General features: G+C 33.0%; 1 protein-coding gene across 3 annotated transcripts in view; it reads right to left on the bottom strand.

Annotated features, from left to right (window-relative positions):
- Positions 1 to 611: 611 nt before the first annotated feature.
- Positions 612 to 19,508, bottom strand: part of AKAP11 (A-kinase anchoring protein 11) — an 84,239-nt gene continuing 65,342 nt past the window's right edge. For 2 of the 3 annotated variants that reach the window (XM_027873543.1, XM_027873544.1), the window contains 5 exons: positions 16,807 to 16,956; positions 12,546 to 12,629; positions 11,570 to 11,616; positions 8,026 to 8,186; positions 612 to 4,539 (listed from right to left, as the gene is read on the bottom strand). In XM_027873543.1, the coding sequence (XP_027729344.1) occupies positions 4,399 to 4,539; positions 8,026 to 8,186; positions 11,570 to 11,616; positions 12,546 to 12,629; positions 16,807 to 16,956 (583 nt within the window). In that variant the 3' untranslated portion in view covers positions 612 to 4,398. The remainder of the gene's footprint in view (positions 4,540 to 8,025; positions 8,187 to 11,569; positions 11,617 to 12,545; positions 12,630 to 16,806; positions 16,957 to 19,508) is intronic. The other variant, XM_027873545.1, reaches the window with a different exon arrangement.

Below are 19,508 nucleotides of genomic sequence, written 5' to 3' on the forward strand. Positions count from 1 at the left end.
ATAGAAGCTCAAAGCACATGTTACACCTTAGCATCTCAAGTCATGTTTGTCAGAAGGTAAAAAACAGTATGTGACAATAGTCCCTATAAGCAATAAAAAAACACCCAGGATTTTTTGTGTTTTTCCTCCAGCCTAAATTTTTCCTCTTTCTCCTAAATCTTCAGAAATGTGATGATTCTTAGATCAATGGTACCAAACTCTAATAGAAATGGATGTCTGTGGGCCGTATATTGTCTTAGAAAAATCACAAAATAACATTATCTGTATTTTATTATGTTTTTATCTACTTTATTAAATATTTCCCAAATACATTTTAATCTAGTTTGGGCTGCACTTGGGAGTTTTACAGGTAGTATATAGTAGGCCACATCACAAGTTTGGCACCTCCGTCTTATATGACCACAAATAACTTGCCCCTTTCACATTTTTTAAAGATAGCAAACCCATCCAAATACCACTAGTTTCTAGTTAACAGAAAAGTTTATCACTTAGTGAACAACCAAAACCAAATCCAATAGAATCCTGAAGCTACTGGGGAAGCTGGGAGATTAAAGACTTTTAAAATTTTTGTCCTGGAAGATAAAATAAAAAGTGTAAATTTATTACAAAAGTATTTTTTGAAATATTTATTTTAAGCCACTGCAAAAACAAAGACAACTGAGTGCAACTGGAGTTCATCACTTGGAAAGTGAACATACCATGAAATTACTGAATAGCAAAAAATGCCACTGTTACAAAATACAAGACTGAGTTACATAAAGAGTTACTGTTTTCAGTATACATCTGACTCATTAAACTAAGGGTGTGAATTACTGTACCACTGCACAAATAACAAAAATAGCAAATCCAATTAATATTAAATATTATTCAAACCTAACAATGAACTTGTAGAACTATAACTTCACTTATACAAAAGGAATGTACACAAATGTTACAAAACATAATGAGAGTAGCTAATACTGTATCTCTCTCTTCAAAACAAGAACACAGTAAATGCTTGAAAGTTTCTTGCTGACATTTGTTATTCTTACTTTTTCCACCCAAAAGAAAAGAGAGGGAAGAAAGAAACCAGAAAAAAAAATTTTTTTTTTGGCCTTTTAGTACTAATAATCACCAATACCCACTAATTTGTATATAAACTTCATGTGCTGGTGACAGAATTTGTAATTTTGGGTGTTCTTCTATACCCAAAGGATGAACAAATAGCTCCTTATTTCCACTGTACCCTTCCCTTTTCCTTCCTTCCCCTCCCCTCCACAAAAAGAAATGGAAAGTTACCTTAGAAAATTGTAAATTTCAAAGTATGATATATTAATAGATTGAATTACTGACAATATCAAATCTTGAAGAATAATTTCTGCTGAACCAGCCCCTAAAATACACATTGATGAGAATGTACTTTTTTCCAAATGCAAAGTTTAGTTCCAATTCCTTCAAAGTCACATGAGTAAAGTACTCATTTTTATGTTACTGAATGGCACATTTAGTAACCAATTTAAAACCCTCTCAGTAGCAAAATAAAACTCATTATTTAGGCTAAACTAAACTTTACAGATAATTTATTTAAAATTTGCAAGTATTTTTTAAAATAAAGACACTACTACATATATCCAAAGGTATTTCAAATTTTTCCCCACTCCTTATCAAACCTTGAGAGTCTCTCTGTGGTTTGTGAAGGAATCATTTGTGTAAAACAAAGAATCTTAAAATAAATCAGGTACTAATTTTAAACATACCAAAAACATGACAAATCTCTTTTCATGAAAGTGACCATCTAAAAGAATCAAATCTTAGCACATACTTTAATCAGTCTGGAAATAAAGATGTACTAAAGCATATCTCATTTTATCTTCAGTCTTTTTAGATTTTTATTTCTACACTTCTTGCAATGGCTTGAGATGGAACTCAAATTCAACACAAGTCACAACTTTGAACAGGTCAGAACAAGTCATTACATTTCATCAGGATTTAAATCCCCACAAATTGGACATTTTATGAAATTAGAACATCAAGCAGTTTTTGTCATTAAAAAATGTCAATGACAGTTGTTCCAAACATAGTTAAAGAATAACCTAAGCAATCAAAATGAACTGGAATATCACTGGAAAAATCACACACACACACACACACACACACACACACACACACACACACACACAGAGGCATCTTTTAAAAAATATTTTTTGAACTGTGGGATTGATTGAATATACTGTTTGAGCCTTATTATTTTCTCTCTACAAAGAAACTTAAATAATGGCTATACTATCTACTTTAAAATGACTTCTATTGTCACAGTCCTGATATGAATATGAAATTTCCATTTTTTTTTACTGTTAGTAATCACACTTATTAACAACTCTGTACTTCTATAATGGATCTCTGAACTCAGTAATGTTCCAAAGAACTGTGAGGGAGGCAAGATTGTAAGCAAAATCTAATCTGAAAACAAGAATTACTGAGAAACCTACAAAAATCTCTATGTTTGGAAAAAGATCTGCAAAGCAATTAGTTACATCGCCACTTCAGAATAAAACAAATTCAGAATTTTGGTTTGCTGCTGATTGACTATTCATGTTAAATGCAATGACAGATTTTTTTAAAAACAGATATGAAAAATACAATCTAAAATATAATATGCAATTAACCCACTTTATGGTCAATAAGAGAAAATAATCCTAATATTTATAGCAGTCCACTGCTTCATCTCACCGTCTGAAAAAGTAATAAAAATTCTGCCTAATTTCCTGTGTTTCTCAGTCCAGTTAAAAAAAATAATTTCAAGATGAAATAAAATAAATGGTAAAGGTTTGGTCTATTTCAGCAGTTTTCCTATATAAAACAATCTCAAAGTTTGCCACAAATCATAAGGTATTCAAATACTTTTTTAGCACTTTGCTTTTAAAAAAAAAAAAAGAGCGAGAACTTCACTGTAATAATAATACTATTACTCAATGTAAGTGTTCTGAGAAAAGGCCATGCCTTCTATTCTGTGCGTATTTGGTGCTCAGGAAAAAAGACAACAGAAATAGAAGTAGCCACAATGAGGGATGTGTTGAAGGCCTTCTAGCTATCAGTAAGACTGAAAGCTGAATAAAAACTTATGATGTAATATGATATAGATCTCCTAATCTCTGGCTTGTATCAACTTTCAATTTACAAAGACAAGCAGTAGGAAACATTTCATCCAAAGGGTTAGTGAAATACTGTGTTGTAGAAAAATAGCACATAAGGTTTTAAAAAAATTTTTAAAAGGCCAATACCACATTTTCTGAAATTTGGGAAAGTCTTACCTCTTCTGAAGAAAGTTGATACCAGACTGTAGTGCTGTTGTAAAATCTGTCAATCAACTGTATGACTGTTTCTCTCTATGAAAAGCATGCCTGCTCTAGCATTGTTTTTCAATTTAAATAATCTCTATTTTCAGTATTATAGAGTAAAATTGGAAATTTAATATGTAAATAGCAACAAACAGAAATCAAAGCTCTTCTTATTGTGATGTCAGATTTTAAAGCACCTTTATAAAGTTCAACAGCGAGTTCTCCCTAAGACACAAGTGAAATAAAATGAAATCTTAGAAATAGGGCAAAAATCATTTGCAAAGCCAAGGGGATCTTTACTTACACGCACTCTTTCTCACATACATACTTTCATTCCAACATAAATTGGCAACATTGGCAAATCATTTGTTTTGCTTGATCAAAGATTATGAAACCTATCACTTACGGTGTTTGTAGCAACTTTAAAATTTTAACGTATCTGCTCTTTAATAAATTATGTTGTTCTGTTTCAAGCAGTTACAGTAGGAAGTTTGATAGTATCTTAACTATGAAAAATAAAACTATGATTTAAAAAGATTGGCCAAATGACAAATTTTTCCAGAAGAAAAAACTAGCCTCAATCTTATTGATAATTGATGTTAAATTAGTCATTAATACTATTTTTTCCCAAAGGGGCACATATGTTGCAAAATTGTAGCAAGTAAAAGTGTTATAAATCTTACTAGCCAGCTAAATTCTATTAACAGCCATCTCAGTAATAAAAGAGTATTCAATAAATCACAAATGCAGTTTTTAGCAGCACTACTGGACACAACGAAAATTCTGCAAGACAAAGTCACCTGAGAGCTTCATCATCAGACTTCCTTTCATATACCAATTTCTTAGTCTGAATATGACAAACACATGGATAGAAGAATAAATGAAGATAATATTCCAATACAGATTACAAAGATATGAATTGGATTATCATACTGTGTATATATCACAAGTAACTGAAAAAAGGTTATTTATTTACCTTCAACTATGCTAACAATGTTAATGTTTGTTAGTTACATTTTATCCTGCATATATATCTTTTCACTCAAAAGGAGGAATAAACTGTACAGTGGCTGGATTTGTTTTATGCATTTTCCAAGATCCAACAAAACAGAGGTTTGCATCTCTCCTCATCAGAAGCCTTTTCCATCATTTCATAATATTTAAGAACTGCCTGCAAGAGGTCTCCCACTTTCCATTCTTTCTCCCGTACTCTTTTTGAAAGCTAGCAAAAAAAAAAAGAAAACACAGAGTTAACCAAAAATCTGACAGCTACGAAAACACTATTTTTGATTGCTAAGAATGTATTGTGATGTATTACTCAACATCAACTAATTTTCCTCAAGCTAAACACTTTTCCAAGCTGCTGTCTAGAGGTCTATTACCAGGAAAGGACCCTGTATGGTGACCCAACTACCTAAACCTGACACTTCAAGAACTAGTGCAAAGGCTTCATACAACAGGAAATTCTCAACCTAAAGAATTTTGGCATACACTCAGTTAAGAACAAGAAATCATAAATAAAAGATGCCAAATCTTAATAAAGGGATGGAGATTTTCCTTTCACAACACAATGTGAGTTTGAGAGAGAATACACTTGAGGTTCAACTGAAACATGGTTTTCCAACTTAGGAAATTTTCATGGTCATGTAAAATATGACTAAGTTTCAAATAAAACTTCAATTCCACATTGTCTTCATTCTACTGGAGGGAGTTAAAATCTGCTGAGTGAGGGTTTTTTGGAAACTGAGCACCAAACCAGAGTGGTTCAAGGCCACCACTCTATTTTAACAAGCGTGACTTCAGTTCTTCTTCCCATATGGACAACTGAGCTAGCCTGGTAAAAGAGGCATGGCAGGAGCTACGCCTCAGAGCAGTCTTTGTTAGTCATTCTAGGGTAGCTCCTTCAAAGCTCTCCAGATTCTAACTACCCACTGGGACTATTATTCATTCTCTCTGCTACAGGAATGAAGGAAGAAAATAAGGAAACAAGCTTTTATTCAGAGTCTCTTATGAGCCAGGCACTGTGCTAAGCACTTTACAAGTATTACCTCACCTGATTCTCACAATTCTATGAGGTAGATGCTATTATTATTGCCATTTCACAGCTGAGGAAACTGGCAGACAGTTCAGTGACTTGCCCAGTGTCACCCAGCTAAATGTCTACAGCTGGATATGAACACAGGTCTTCCTGACTGCAGGCCAAGTACTCTATTCACGGCACCACCTAGCAGCCTCTAGGCTGCTCATCTCTTTCCTGTTTTTTCTACATAACCCTAACACTCCTATTCACCAACTTAAGTCAAAAATTTTTTAAATATAAAACTACAGACAATATATACTTTTAAAAGATATTATGTTGGCATACCCATATTTAATCACAAATTTGTTTTATCAATCACTCTGTGGGTAATTTTCCTATTTCTTTTCGATTTATATTTTATATAATGCCTTCCCACAGCCAAATGTACATTGTAAATATTCAATACATTTTTTATCCCTCCCATTTTTCTTCTTTGATGCCATCAAAATATACAGAAATCAAAAATGAAATATAACTATGACATTAAACACCCCACTATTAAAATAACAAATACTTTTTAACCAAGAAGAAATACTGAAAGAAACTGAAGACTATGTTATATGCATTAACCCATGAATCCCACCATTTTCCCCCATTGAATGCTTCAAGGAAATTCCACACCAGAATTCACTCAGTATGATTGCTATAGTTTTTTGTTTTTTTTTTTAATTTCACTTATACTAAAAATGATGAGGAGAGGAAACTGACTGTTAACACTGGCTGGACAAAGCAAATAAAAATCACCCCCTCTCAAAAGGTAACACGCGAATTATGTGAAAGCTGTTAAGCCCTGGAAGTTTGGTCCTGATGAATTTTCACTAATCCAATATTCAAACTGTTTAAGTTAACTTGGAGCTGTATCAAAAACTAATGAAAGAAAGACAATTATTAACCATAGAGCCATCTTAGAAGTTTGTACAGCATGCCCTAAAAAAAAGCAGGTGTGATATTTAAAACAGTTTGCAAGTTATATCTTCCCCATTATTCCTGAGTTCTTTCTTCACGAAAATTTGTAATTTTATGACTTATCTTAATTACTTATTCCTCCTAACAGGACTTGGTCTATTTACACAGATGCATCAAAACATTTCATCTCCATATTCAGAGCTCAGACTTTTTTACTGAGCTAATATGGTACTTTAGGTTAAAAAGCATTGTCATAAAGACTACCTTATTTGAACCACACATAACTCTATAAGACAGATAATATAAGTATCATTATCCCCATTTTACAGATAAAAAAACTGAGGCCACACAATTAGTAGACCAGATCATCTTACCAAGTTCTAGCACTAAGTTCAATATTCTTTTCATTATACAAATCCTGAATTTATTTTATAGAGATGTATAAAACACATCTCTATAAAACACACAGAATATAGTCTTTTATTAGACAAGTTTATTTAATAAAATCTGACTATTCGTATTCAGGTTTTAGAGATGAAACATGCTTTGCACATGGTAAGTGCTTAATAAATGACAGCTGAATTTATGAATTCAAAGTAGCTGAAGTGTTTGTTCAGTTCAAAAATTAGGATGGAAATATTTTCACACTGAAAAATACAAAGTGCAGATACATAAAGCCTTTTTGCTTGTATATCTAGCTATCTATACCAGCTTTCCCTTGGTTCCCAGCTTCATCATTACCAACAGAAATGTAAAAATGAAATGGCTAGTAAGTTAGACCATTTGGCTAGGAGGTGGGGGTGCAGGAAAAAGAGGCTTGTGCATGTGTGTGTATACACTTACAGCAATACTCTGGTACCACATGTACCTTCTAGCCCAGGCGGACACAAGGAAGGCAAAAGGTCCAGGTTCTTAAAAAGCTAAGCATTCTCAAAACACACACACCGAAAGAACTTTATACCTATTATAAACTCTGCCATAAGCATGTCTATGATGTTCTTTAAATTGCTAAATTAATTATAACTTAATTGCAATAAAAACACCAAAATAATGGTTATAATAATAATTGCAATAAAAACTGCCAAGTTATCATAAATAATAATCTCCTTTTCAACTAAACAACAGTAGAATTAATTGGCCTTGAATTATTTGTGGAAAAAGGACATATATAAAACAGAATTATTTTTTAAAAGACAGAAAGACAACCTAGAATGCAAAGTCTATAATATTAAAACATGCCTCAATACTACAGCAAGTTGATAAAATTAGACCATTAAGTCTGTGCTATCATATGGCACATCTGTAAGGCAACAAATATACCATAATATTCAAAATTCCAATACTAATGAGATGAACTACAAAGCTAATGGCTTCAACTTAAGCTCATCAGACTGGCCCAAGTCCTGATATTTACAAGATTAATTTATCACTGATTCAAATGCTAATGATATTGTTGATAAATTAAATTCAAAAAGTAGACTATTTTTTTCACTAAGAGGAGACCTGAAGATTTTGTTAAGAATATGCCCACTAACAAAGATTAAGAGGGTAAATTATTATAGTTCTGAAACAGAAAACTGCAGTTAACTCAAGTTCCTTGATTCTTGTTTCAGGGGGAACCTATTGGAGATACTGAGCCAGACACTGTTACCAAAACATGACAATAGAGGATGAACAGACGGGTGATAACAACAAGGTCTGCAGTCCTCTAACTGTACTCACCAGCATGAATTCTTTCTTTGCAGAGTCATGGAAATAAAGTTGCTCCACCTCTGCCTCAGATGCAGCCAGCCACTGAAGGGCAAGCCTCAGCTGAGAATCCACATCACATGAAGCCATATCAATATTCACTATTAGCAGTTTCTTCCCAACTTTCTCCAAACCTAATATTTAAGACAAAACAGTCAGGAGATGAAGCACATCAACCAAACTCAGATCACTATATTTTCCAAATATTAATAAGGAGGTTCCATTTCTTACGATTCTTAAAAAAAAAGATGATGGGAATCTATTTTTTAACCGTTATCACCAAAAGTATAAATCTCACAAATTATAATATTTCTTTTAAGCTAGCAGAAAGGTCAACTCCATTATACATTTCTTCTGCTACATATTTATAGCTAAACATATACTTTTGAAGCTTTAAATAGATTGTCTAAAGTGCTATGAATAATCAATGTCTAAAAGTTAGAGCTATGAGTCATACAAGTCAAAGAAAAAGTCAGCAAAAGTCCTACGAAATGAATTTAAAATAAATACATACATACATACACACACACATATACACATGCATACATATGTGAATTTAAAAAAACTATATAGTCAGATTTCTTTTCTATAAATATAGGTAATATATATTGCACAGGAGGAACCAGTCAATTCAAAAATCTGTTAATTCAAAAAATCTGTGTTTCAAATGGGCTTATACTATATTAAAATAAACTTCACTTTCATGCTAAACTGCTGAAATGAATGCACAAAGCAATTATTTACACAACTAGTAATTAAATTAGTTACATGGGGGGGAGAAGAAAATTCCTAGGAAATTAACATTCTGGAATAAAAACACACAACAGTATCATATTAATTGGAAAAGCAAGGATCAGAAAAAATTTATTTTAAATTAACTGGGTAAGAATTACCAAGATCTGCACTAACTAAATCTCTGACCTTGGAAAAGTCATTTAATATGACTAGACCACAGTTGTCTCATATGTAAAATGAAGAGCTTTGGCTAGTTTGCTTCCACCTATAAATATTATAATGTTAAATACATACACACGCACACACACACACACACACACACACACACACACACACACACACACACATATTATGAACACAAAGTCAGAGTTTTAGTGCCAGATGGGACCTCAGAGATTATCTAGTCCTAATTTTACAAATGAGGAAAATGAAACTCTGGTGGATTATGATTTGCCTAAGAGTCCACTAAGAAAGCAGTACTTCAGTGAAGGAGTAATAACCTAAATTTAGTACTTCAATATCAAGAACTTCATGAGCAGGCAGAGCCAGGACTAGAACTCAATGTTTCTTGGTCCCCAGTCTTAGGTTTTTCCCATTAAATCAGACTGAAGACCAAAAAAGACATACAAAGATATACAACTGGAAAGCACTAGTCTATGGTAATTAGGGTCTTGCCTATGTGACAGACTCTCTGTCTTGATTACACCGGTTACAAAGCAGGGAGAAGAAGTATAAAAACCATTACTGTTTTAATAAGACTTACTACACAATAAAACCATAATTAACTAGAATACAATCAAAATACTCAATTCATTAGAAATTTTCTGTTAGATCATATGAAAAAAGAAACAACCCCCTCCCACCACATATACACAAACACAAGCTACTTTCAAAGATTTAAGAAAAAAAAATTCATGATATGCCTTGGCTCAAAAAGAATATACTTATCCCAAACTATGTATTTCTATATCTATACTAAAAACTGACATTTACAATGACCACAGAGACACACTAAAAGGTCCTCAAAGAAAAATTCAATTTTATATTAATTGTATTATAATGTAAAAGAAATGCATAAATTTATTTTTGAATATTTTCAACAATGACTAAACCAAAAAAGTTTTCTGATTAATTCTCAACCCCAAATTCCAACAAAACAAGATAACCAATTCCTCAGAAGATTAAATGAATGTTGATACATTGATATGAGCTTCTATATACATTAGGCACACAAAAGGCATTAAAGGAGGACTCAGGAAAGCAGTAATAATTCACAATTGTATAGCATTTCCTTCTCCAGCTAGGTAGTGCAACTATTTTGTAGTGCAAAAGGGTAGTGCCCCTGTTTTGGATGAGGGAACAGGTTCAAAGAGTTTATGTGAGTAGTCCATGGCCACGCAGCTACTAAGACTTATAGCCAGGATTCACCCCAGGTCTAACTCCTGCTACTCCTCTGGATACAGGACTCTTTACCGAGGTCTAGAACTTCCCGTGATCGTTTCTGTTTCTGCCACTGTTGATCTTCACTCAAATGTTTGACACTATGCTTCCCCTTGGGTCCCTAGATTTCCTCATAATAGTATATCCTTCTTAGTATACAATCCAACTTAGTCCCACATCAGCACCACAACTTGTGGCCACTTTTCATCCAGTTCCTTTTCAACAACGACTAACCTTTCAAGAGTCATATTCCAGTCCTAAGTTTATAAGTAAGATTTTTTTAGATACGAAATCCTGCTGATATTTTTTAAGGTCAAATTGACTCCCGGTATTAGGATATCCAGTTGACCTTCCTTGTTAGTCATGCTTTGTGCATACAGGCATAAGCACCACAGGCCACGGGTTTTTATTGCTGGCTTTTATTGGATTTTGTTTCCTGTGAATTTCTGGGTGTGTGTGCTATTCTTTCTACACAGTGGAGATTCTCAAAGGTATTTAATCCTTTCGATTAAATTTGCAAGACTTCAAGCAAACAGATTTTCACCAGCCTTTATTAGGCATATTCCATTCCAAGCTAATAGCTGTCATTCCTACATCGTTGTAGGACTGAAAAAACTACACACGAACATGAAAATGTAACGTAACTCTTCAAAAATTTAAATTCCAAGACTATTTCAAAAATGACTCTTTTACCTGAAAAGACTGCTGACTCCAAAAAGCAACATCAAGTATCCATACAACATGGGTTATATTAGTAAGATAAATATTCAACTATTACCTAAAATAATATGAGTGTGGAGGGATTAAGTCAGGTAAACATTTCTGCTATTATTTATAAGCTGAAATTCTTATGTGGGAAACTAAAGCTATTTTACTATATTCTTATCTTCTGGTTGAGAATAAAAGACCATGCTAATGTTATGCCGTAATTATAATAATAAAACACTATGCCTTTGTGGTGGATTTTTAGAATTTTGGGGATAATTTCATACTTTGAACAAAATATTATGTGAACTATGATTACAACCAAAAGAAAATAAAATGAATTGCTTACAATTATTTTAGAGCATATATTAATATGGATTTAATTACTTTAGCAAGTACTTAGCCTACTTTATAGAGAACTTAAAATTACTTAAGTAATATTCAGTCAAGACTATTTTGGGACTCATGATATAATTTATATAAACAACCTTGATAGTGTGTAATTCACTTGTCATCCAGAAGAATACATGAACACAAAAAAAAAATCTTAAGAAATGTGAGAATAATGGACATGAAAGTATTCTATAAAATATTAAGTGCTATATAGTGCCAGATATTTTTAGTTAAGATCCATTACCTTCTATATCATGTTTATGTTCTTCATCTTTATCATCTGTTCCATCACTGTATTTTGAAATAAAAAGGCAAATATTAGTAAAATTTTAACGAACAATGTACAATGTACAAAGCCAGTTCTAAAACACAATAATCATGTACATGAAAATGGTAACATATACAATGTTTAAAAAAGAATCAAGAGGGGGTAGCTAGGTGGTGCAGTGGATAGAGCTCCGGCTTTGGAGTCAGGAGGACCTGAGTTCAAATCCGGCCTCACACACTTGACACTTGCTAGCTGTGTGACCCTGGGCAAGTCACTTAACCCCAAATGTTTCAAGAAACAACAATTAAAAGGAAGCTTTGCTTCTCACACCATTTCATGTTATAATCTGATCTGCCAATGCATTTCAAAGGATAGGTAATCAGTGACCCAGAAATCCTACCTTAATGTGACAAATATCCAAGTAATTTTAGACACAATTCAAATGCAAAAATAGTCTACAACATTTGTCTTAGATATAAATCTTAGAAGACAAGGCTTCAGTTTCACTCAGTGGTTTATATCATGCCATGAAGATTTATTTAGGCATTCAATACATAATAACATAGATCTTTCTCTTTAGAGTACAGAAAAGTTCATTTTTCTTACACATGAGGTCATCCATACAAAATAAAACCTGCATGAACTGAAGACAAAGAAAGAAAACAGAAATTCTGTAGGAAGCAAGCTCTTCTTTAGGAAATAATAATTGATAGATTAAAAAAGAGCAAGCAGAGCATGCAAAAAAGATAACTTACTTTGTAATTAGATGTCATTCATACTTGACATAGCCATATCTTATCAAATGTAAGTTCATTAGGCAAAAATCATGCCAAGATTACGAGAAAAGCATGTTGATATTCATGTGCATGGTTAACACACATTTATTTATAATTATAATTTCATGCATTAGTGATGAAAAACTCATCTGTTTAAATTTCTAGACTAGACCAACCTGTCTGATGTTGGAAAGGATAAATTCTCCTCATACATATCTCCTTCTAAACCAAGACTGCTCCAGCTACTGCTGTTACCATTACTGCCAGAGAAGAAGAAAACAGAGCTGAACTAGAAAATGAACAGTAGATCTAAATAGATCTTGCTTTTCCTTCAGAGCTGTTGCTGTCCTTATTATACAATGAGAGAGGCAGAGGCAGCTAGGTGGCACAGTGGATAGAGCACTGGGCCTGGATTCAGCAAGACCTGAGTTCAAGTCCTGCATCAGACTGTGTGACCCTGATCAAGTCATTTAGCCTCTGTTTGCCATAGTTTCCTCAACTGGAAAATGAGGATAATAACAACATCTCCCTCACAGAGTTGTTGTGAGGATCAAACAAGATGATATTTGTAAAGCACTTAGCAAAGTGCCTCACACACAGTAGGTACTATATAAAGGCTTATTCCTTTCCCCACCCCAACCCCCCAGTGATGTTCTGCCACTGTCAAAATTGAATGGAGCACCAAGCAGTCAAGGGAGGGCTGGTGTTATCCTGAAAAGTAATGTTTGGGGTGGGATTTTTCCCCCATTATTTGTTTTCCAGTGAACACAAATGACCCATTATAGAACAGCAAATGAAGGAACTTTTAAGAAATAGGTTCCACAGTGAACAAATAAGCTTCAGACAAATTTTTAACCAAACCATCTTCAATGTGAAGATGGTTTAGAAAAGAGAAAAAGTTACTAAAATAGAGTTTAGAACAGACTACCTTCTGCTATATTGTGTTGCTTGTTCTTAATGTTGTCTATGTAAAAGTACTGTAATTACAGAAGCAACCTTCAATTCCTATTTTACATGTAAATTAAGAGGTAAATGGAGACAATAACATTTCCAGAGCAAAAGAAGTCTGACAAAAATGAAATCACAAATGAATGGAGCCCATCTAATAAACAATTACTGCAGTTTTGGGGTTGGCTAGTCTTTAATATGAAACAGATAATTTGTTAAATCTCCATGCCTGCTACCTAATAAGAAGGAAAAAAAAATAGCAGTGGCCATTTCTAAACAGGAAAGTAACTGTGTTTTAAAACTGCAGCAAAGCAACTACAAAGAAAATGGCAACTGCACTCAGAAATAAAATTAGATGCAATTTCTTAACAGAAACTTTCAACATGCAATTTTAAAATCTGAGTAATTAAAATAATAATAAATCTGTTAGCTCGCAGTAAGCAGTTATAAAACATTTCTCAAACTAAATGAGATTGCAGAAGATATCTCTTGTAATTACAAAAATATTTACAAATACACTTTATTTCTAAAAACATGAACAGCTTAACATGTCACATATGTTAAATAATAAAGCTGCACAATTTTATAATCTGAAATCATTATAACCCTTTCAAACTAGCTTTCTTATAATTTTTAAGCTACTCCTATTAACTTTAATTTGTTAACTGGTACTATAAAGAAGTCTATGCTAATAACATCCATGTACAATAAAAAAGTTGTTCATTGCAGAGTATCATGGGAACATGTTGCAAGTCAAGCCTAAAATTTCAAGCGGTTTCTTGGAGCTGTGTCACACAATGAGCTGACACTAACTTTATACTTAATTAAAACCCTCAGATATTTTTCATGCTGAGTTTCCCCCATTATGAGTTTCCATCCTAGATATGTATCATTCAAATTTCAAAACTGGACAGAGCTGGACTCTATTCAAGGTACTGGTAAAAATGATGAATAAGAAGCAATAATAAGAACCCTGTGGCATACTACATATTCCTCCATATTTTTCATTGATAAATTAATATGCATTCTTTGAGCATGTTATCCAAACATCCACAAATCTACATTTCAAATGCCTTGCTTTTGAAAGTAAGCGGCTATGCTTTCTAAAGATGACTGATGAGTAATGTTACAAGAAATAAAGCCATAAGTTGTAAACTGCAATCTCTTTTCATGTTCTCTTACCTATTTAAAAAATAATGGAATGAATTCATTTTCTGAAATGGTTTTAAGAAAAAATAGTGGTTTTCATAGGTATAGTAAACTATGATCAAACTGATATACTATCAGTACTTGGCTAAATTCACTATCAAGCAGACTTTTTGGTAACATAGTACTTAAATAAACATCAACATTTAAACATGCACCTCATTCACCAGGATATATTTGAACTATCTCTGTGAGTGAGAATACGTGAATACAAAAGCATTGATTAAGTGCTTACTTGTAAGCTCCACACTGAGGGCCCCTCTTTTAACTGGAGAGGCCCAATCATTTCATGAGATGCACTGGCCATGTTCCCTTTACTCCTGGATCCACTCCTCATTCCCTAGTCTTTTTCTATCTCTTCCACAGCAGCCTATCCCTTTCCCTGCCCCTATCTATCTGAACAATGACTATAAAGTAGTAATGAGGGCTATAATTTTCTTATACAAGTTTTATATCCATATTACAGAGTAACAGATTTTGAAATGTATGCCTAGTATCTGATGAAAAACAACAATTCTTAGTGGAGTTACAAAATAATAGCACAAAAAGTGTACTGCTATGAGTATTAAAGTGGCAAGAGTTTGAGCACAGAGTTTATTGAATCCAGTAGTTTCTCAGGACAAACATCACAGAACAATAAAACAGCATCAAGAGACAGAAATTTTGTATTGTAAATGAAAATCTACAAACATAAAATCTTAAAACTACTTCCATTTCTATAATTATAATTGAATTAAAAGTACTGAAAACCTCAAAATGATAAAGAAATTAAATAAAAATTTAAAAATTCCTAGGAGAAATATATGATCTTGGGGAGTATAAGAAAATAATAAAAACAAGAAAATTTACTATTTACTATTTTTTAAGTTAAAGAAAAGCTAGCGTCAAAAAGTATGTTTTAGTCAGTGTTTCATAGGTTTTTATCAGGAATACACTTTAGGTAAGGTTATGAATAAGGAGAAATAAAATTTTAAAATAATAAAATTTTCTAAAATATTATTACAGGGGAAGTTGGGTATGATACAAGCACCCTCTGCTGTTCAAAATCATACTTGATTTTATAATGGCTACAGTTTTGCAACTTGCATAATATAAAGGTTATGAGTCATTTGTCATTTGGTAATTACGCTTTCTTTAAAAGTCCTTTTAAAAAAGGCCTGATTTCAACATATTGTATGTGAATTTGCAAGTTTTTTCCAGCTGAAGCTTTAAAGATAATTTTTCTTCCTACCTTCTTCCCTCCAGTTCTAAATCTGTGATCCTATGAGCAAGGGGAGTGCATGCACACATGTGCATGCTCTCTTTCTCACACACACTCTCTCACACACACACACACACACACACACACACACATGCACACACACAGAGAGAAAGGACATTAGATTATTTGGTCTGCACCTATGATTTCATCAGTGTAAGGAATTCCTGGTTTGGAAACTCCCTCCACAAATGCAAATGAACAACTCACCTACAAATTATAGTTTTAAGAGAGGTGAGTAGGGTACTAAGAGTTGACCCAAGTACCCAGCTAATATGTGTCAGAGGAAGGACTTGAATTCAGGCCTTCTTTATTCTAAGGCAGGACCTTTTAGTCATTATACGCTGCTAGATTTTTAAAGTCTATGAAAAGACTTTTTAAAAGGTTAAAGATTATAACAAACATAAATAAATTCTTAACTCAATTGTTGGCACAGTAGAATCTACAGTATTTGGAATTAATATTTATTAACAATTTTAAGTCTTCTGGTGTTACTCCAATATAAAATCCTTTCTTTAAATGTTATCTAATACCTTTTACTATAACATTACCTCAATATAATAAATACAGCAACCATTATGAATTATAAAACTGGTTAAACAGTGACAAACATTTCAATGCTGAGTTTTACTATTGCACACTGTATATTTCACATTTAACTTCTTTGATTTATAGAAAAATTAAATATTTTTATCCTATAACATAGTAATTGCTGAAATGGCACTTTTCACCCCATATCACAAATGTGAGTAATAAGAGTTAATTTTAATTACATGATTTGCTTAGTTACTGCTGCTGCTGCTACTACTACTACTACTACACTTGATTTTGTGAAGAACCCTTCACTCCACATAGTGCATTTCCTCTACTTAGAATAAACACTTGCTGCTTGGAATAACACCAAAATTTGCAGACATTTCTATCATCTACAAGGTTAAGGTATGAAGATTTTCTGTGAGTCTACAAGGAAGTATGTAGGGCCAAACAAACTAGGTAATTGCATGCATGTGTAGAATTTCAGTTACCTGTCACTGAGATGAAGAAAACTGCTGCTCTCATCCTGATGGTCATCTTCGAAACTTAGATTGGACCAACTACTGTCATCACCAATACTCAGACTCATCTGCTGGCTACCAACAGACTCAACTGACTGAAATCCTTCTTTTCCTATTGAACTAAACAGAAATTTGAATCAATATAGCATTCATTCTACATTATGTTTCTGCACCAATTCAATGAGAAAATGAATAGAAATGAAAAAACAAATGATTTGCGAAAGCAAGAAATGTCAAGCTATCTAACCTACTATTCTACTTCTGATAGTAGCTCAAAAGGATTCACAATAACTTAAAGGATATACTCCAAACAGCTCTAACTTTACCTTAATATTTTCATCTATAATCCATGAATTATCTAAGATCATTGGACTAGATGATTTCTAAGGCTCCTCTCATCCTATCTAATAATATATGACTTCTGTTTCATAATACCTGTTATACAAAGTTTCCTCAATTGTAAAATGGGAATATTTTCACTTGTATTCATTTGTATGACCCCTTAAGCACTATGAGGAAATATTAAATATATAAGCATGAAATATTATATTGAAAATATTTATATTTATTTATATAAAATATATTTTATTTATTAAAGTCCTATAAAAATGTAAGCTATGAATACTATCAGAACAATTAATAATGTAGAAATACCTAAAACAACATTATGTTTTAAGAAATACCTCTCATTTAAAAGATTCCAAGACTTGGTGATGAAGTCTATCCTCACATTACAGTCTTTCTGATTTCATAAACTTTTATCATATTTCCTCTGCTAGCATTTCTCTTTCTTGAATGAAAGGATCTATTTTTAAAAAACCTATTCTTACATGAAAGTCCTTTTACCCCTTTGATCATTTTATCTGTCCTCCTAGAGTTTTTTTCCCGGTTTTACTCTCTTTCTTGAGGCACAAGAAACCAGAAAAAAAACTGTTTGCCAGTAATCATATTAATATTTTGTATAAGAGTATGATTTTATGTTGACAATTTTTTTTATTTTTTTGCTTTATTATATATTTCCCATAAATACTTCACATTCTGCTAGCTGAAATGGACAGTGGATTGGTGGTTTCAAAGTATAGTCAAGAATGAAGGAGCTAGGCAGTACAGTGGACAGTGTTGACCTAGATTCAGGAAAACCTGAGTACAAATTTGACCACAGAAAATTATTAGCTATGTGATCCTAGGCAATTCACTTAACTTCAATTTTCTCATCTGTAAAATGGGGGATGATACCAATAGCACTGACCTCCTTGGATTGTTGTGAGATATTTGTAAAGTTCTTTGAAAACCTCAAAGAATTATTTAAATAGCAGTTATTGATGATAATTATAACTGATATTTCAGAATATGATTTAGATTTTCTCCTCCTAAATTGATTACCTTACATTTGCCAACACTAACATTTCTGCTACTAAACTGATCATTCTCAGCCTTATAACATGTTCCTAAATACTTGCATAAATCTGAGCTTCTCTCAAAAAATTTAAATTCATGACATCTGCCAGACCAAAAAAGGGAAAAACAAGTAAGACAGCCAGCTGATATAAGCTATGCAATAATATTAGTTATTATTTTTTAAAAATTAGAACAGGAAACTACCTTCTGTCCCCCAAACAAACAGAACCTATAAAAGTCCCTGCTACTGTGTGCGCATGGGATACAGAGGTAGAGGACTAGGGGCAGGGAACACTATATATATACTGTCAGAATTTTCTGATATGTTAATTTTGATGAACTTATTTTTATTCTATTTTAAAGGATTGTTCTTGGAAGGAAGGATTCAATGAAAAATGTACTTAATATAAAAACAAAAGTTATCAATAAAACGTATTTTACAAAAATTGTGCTTACTAGTCATTTGCAACCAGCTGCCCTTTCATTTCTCCTCTTTTTCACTGCTAGGCAGAATTTGAAAAAATTATTCTGACAACACATGAAAGCCAAGAAGTAATAACTGGTTCATAAAATCGGAACAATTTACATTGAATATAGCACTATTGTTGTTGTTTGTCCTTCATTCTCAAAGAGGACCATGACATCAGGAAAGTGATGCCATGACATGCAAGTAAATTATATTTAAGTGAGGGAGGGCTGTGTAAAGTCACCAGCCTCACTTTCTCCTCCAGAGCCATCTGGGTCCGGTGGAGATACACAGATCAGCACAACTGGAAATTGTTCTGGATGCAGTGGGAGACCTTGGCCTTTTTAAGTTGAGGTCTTTCCCAGGTCTCAGTTTGACTGAGGGAATGCCCATTCACTGATTAAGGCTAGGTAAGACCTAAGGCACAGAATGGCCTCTTTTACCTAGTCAAAAAAAAAAAAAAAAGGAAAAACACAGTTTGGAAAGGGAAGATCTGCAGGGTTTCTGGCCAAAACAGAAACAATTGCTATTTACATTCACTATGAGCTGATCAGGGCTCAAACAAGGAGCAAATGGGGCTTGGCCTGGGAGTATAAATGAAAGGAGAGAGTCCAACAAAAGCTTCAGTTGTCAAGTATTTCTGTAGCTCTGACTTTCAAGGAAGTTTTTCCACTAGAAGGGAATTAAAAGTAATTCAATTCAAGAAACACTTATTCAGTGCCTACTATGTGCTGGTTGTGGGGAAACAAAAATTAGAAACGACACAGTTACTGTCCTCAAGTATGAAAATGACAAATACGTCAGATGC

Source organism: Vombatus ursinus, unplaced genomic scaffold, assembly GCF_900497805.2.
Source record: "Vombatus ursinus unplaced genomic scaffold, bare-nosed wombat genome assembly UNPS02014802.1, whole genome shotgun sequence".
NCBI classification, from domain to species: domain Eukaryota; kingdom Metazoa; phylum Chordata; class Mammalia; order Diprotodontia; family Vombatidae; genus Vombatus; species Vombatus ursinus.